We start from the raw sequence: 1,484 nt of genomic DNA, 5'->3' as shown, positions 1-1,484 counted from the left end.
TCTCTCTCTCTCTCTCTCTCTCTCTCTCTCTCTCTCTCTCTCTCTCTCTCTCTCTCTCTCTCTCTCTATTTTAAGATTTGTAAAAATGTTGCGTCTGTGCGTCCTTACCTAAGCAGCATTGCTAGTTCCCACGCGAGGAATCCCCACACCGCCACAGAATCCAGTCGTTTTCGTGTCATTTTAGCTCCGGAGTTGCGCGGACACAAACCCGGGGACGCCTCTGCTTACCTCTCTCCGGTGGCACGCACCGACTCTTGACTTCAGCACCTTGGACAGCGCTCCAGCTGTTTTCGCCACAGTTCAATAAACTGCAAGCTCGAGGTGCACGGTAAATGCAAATACATAGCACTGTCGGGATTCCTCATAATCTAACCGACAGCACGAGCACCAAACTGTTTTTAGCACGAGTATAAAAACATGAAGGCATAGTCACTCAAACACACGCGGGAGGTACAAAACGTTTCTCACTGTGATACCGGAGAGCGCGCGGCAGTTAAAACGGTTCTTGGTACAGTCACAGACATTCTAAACGGTCGTGGCGCGCGGGGGCAGTGAAGCCCCGCCCCTGGTCCGTTGATCGACAGGCCCATCCTCCATTCCACTTTATCAATCTGCTGCCAGAGACGCAGCTGAAATTAAACTGCCTCATAGCATCCCCCCTCGTCTTCTGTCCCTATTGTCTCTCTCTTCTCCCTCAGTCCTCCCTGTCACAAAAAGCACACGGATAGGGTGGCATATCTGTGTTGTCGTGGGGAACAGGGAAGAGTAAAGATCTGTCATCACTAGGATACACTGAGAAGACACTCATAGTATTTTAGGAGTAGAGAAATGTGCTGCTCCATCATCAGTCTGTGTGATAGTTTTGGACTACCCCGGTCTTCCCTTAGCTGGAGAGTGGTCAGAGGTCTGTATGTGTGTGTGAGCGTGTGTGAGCCTGGCAGGCTGAAGGATGAATCTTGACACTATTCACCCCGGGCTGTGTGTTCAGCCCAGCTGTGGAGAGGTGCATCTGTGGGGTACACACACACACACACACACACACACATACAAATACACACACACACACATACACACACACACCAGAAGCCCTGATATAGAGTACACACAGATGTGCACACAAAGCTTGAGCAAACACACAGATTCTCTCTCTCCTTCTCTCTCTCTCTCTCTCTCTCTCTCTCTCTCTCTCTCTCTCTCTCTCTCTCTCTCTCTCTCTCTTTCACTGTCTTTCTCTCTCACACACACACACACGTACACACACACTTTGTTCAGTCACAGCTGGGATGACCCTGTTCCAATGTTCTGCAAACTTGTTTTTGTCTAACTGCTCCGGAATCTGATAAAGAGTGTGTGTGTGTGTGTGTAAACATAGGGTTCAACTCACTGCCCTTCAAGTAAAACCAGTTTCAGTTTCTCTTATTTTCCTCTCTCATTCCTCTTGCTTTCCTCCTCTTCTTTTTTCTTCCCGTCTACAACCCACTCCT

General features: G+C 49.1%; 1 protein-coding gene across 1 annotated transcript in view; it reads right to left on the bottom strand.

Moving 5' to 3' along the window:
* glra3 (glycine receptor, alpha 3) overlaps window positions 1-179 on the bottom strand; it is a 20,519-nt gene extending 20,340 nt beyond the window's left edge. Inside the window, exon 1 of the mRNA XM_067250429.1 lies at window positions 109-179. Coding sequence (XP_067106530.1) covers window positions 109-179 — 71 coding nt within the window. The remainder of the gene's footprint in view (window positions 1-108) is intronic.
* Window positions 180-1,484: the final 1,305 nt, after the last annotated feature.

Source organism: Osmerus mordax, chromosome 14 (genome assembly GCF_038355195.1).
Source record: "Osmerus mordax isolate fOsmMor3 chromosome 14, fOsmMor3.pri, whole genome shotgun sequence".
Taxonomy (NCBI): domain Eukaryota; kingdom Metazoa; phylum Chordata; class Actinopteri; order Osmeriformes; family Osmeridae; genus Osmerus; species Osmerus mordax.
Note: the sequence above shows the minus strand (reverse complement) of the source record. Positions and strands in the feature narration are given on the sequence as shown.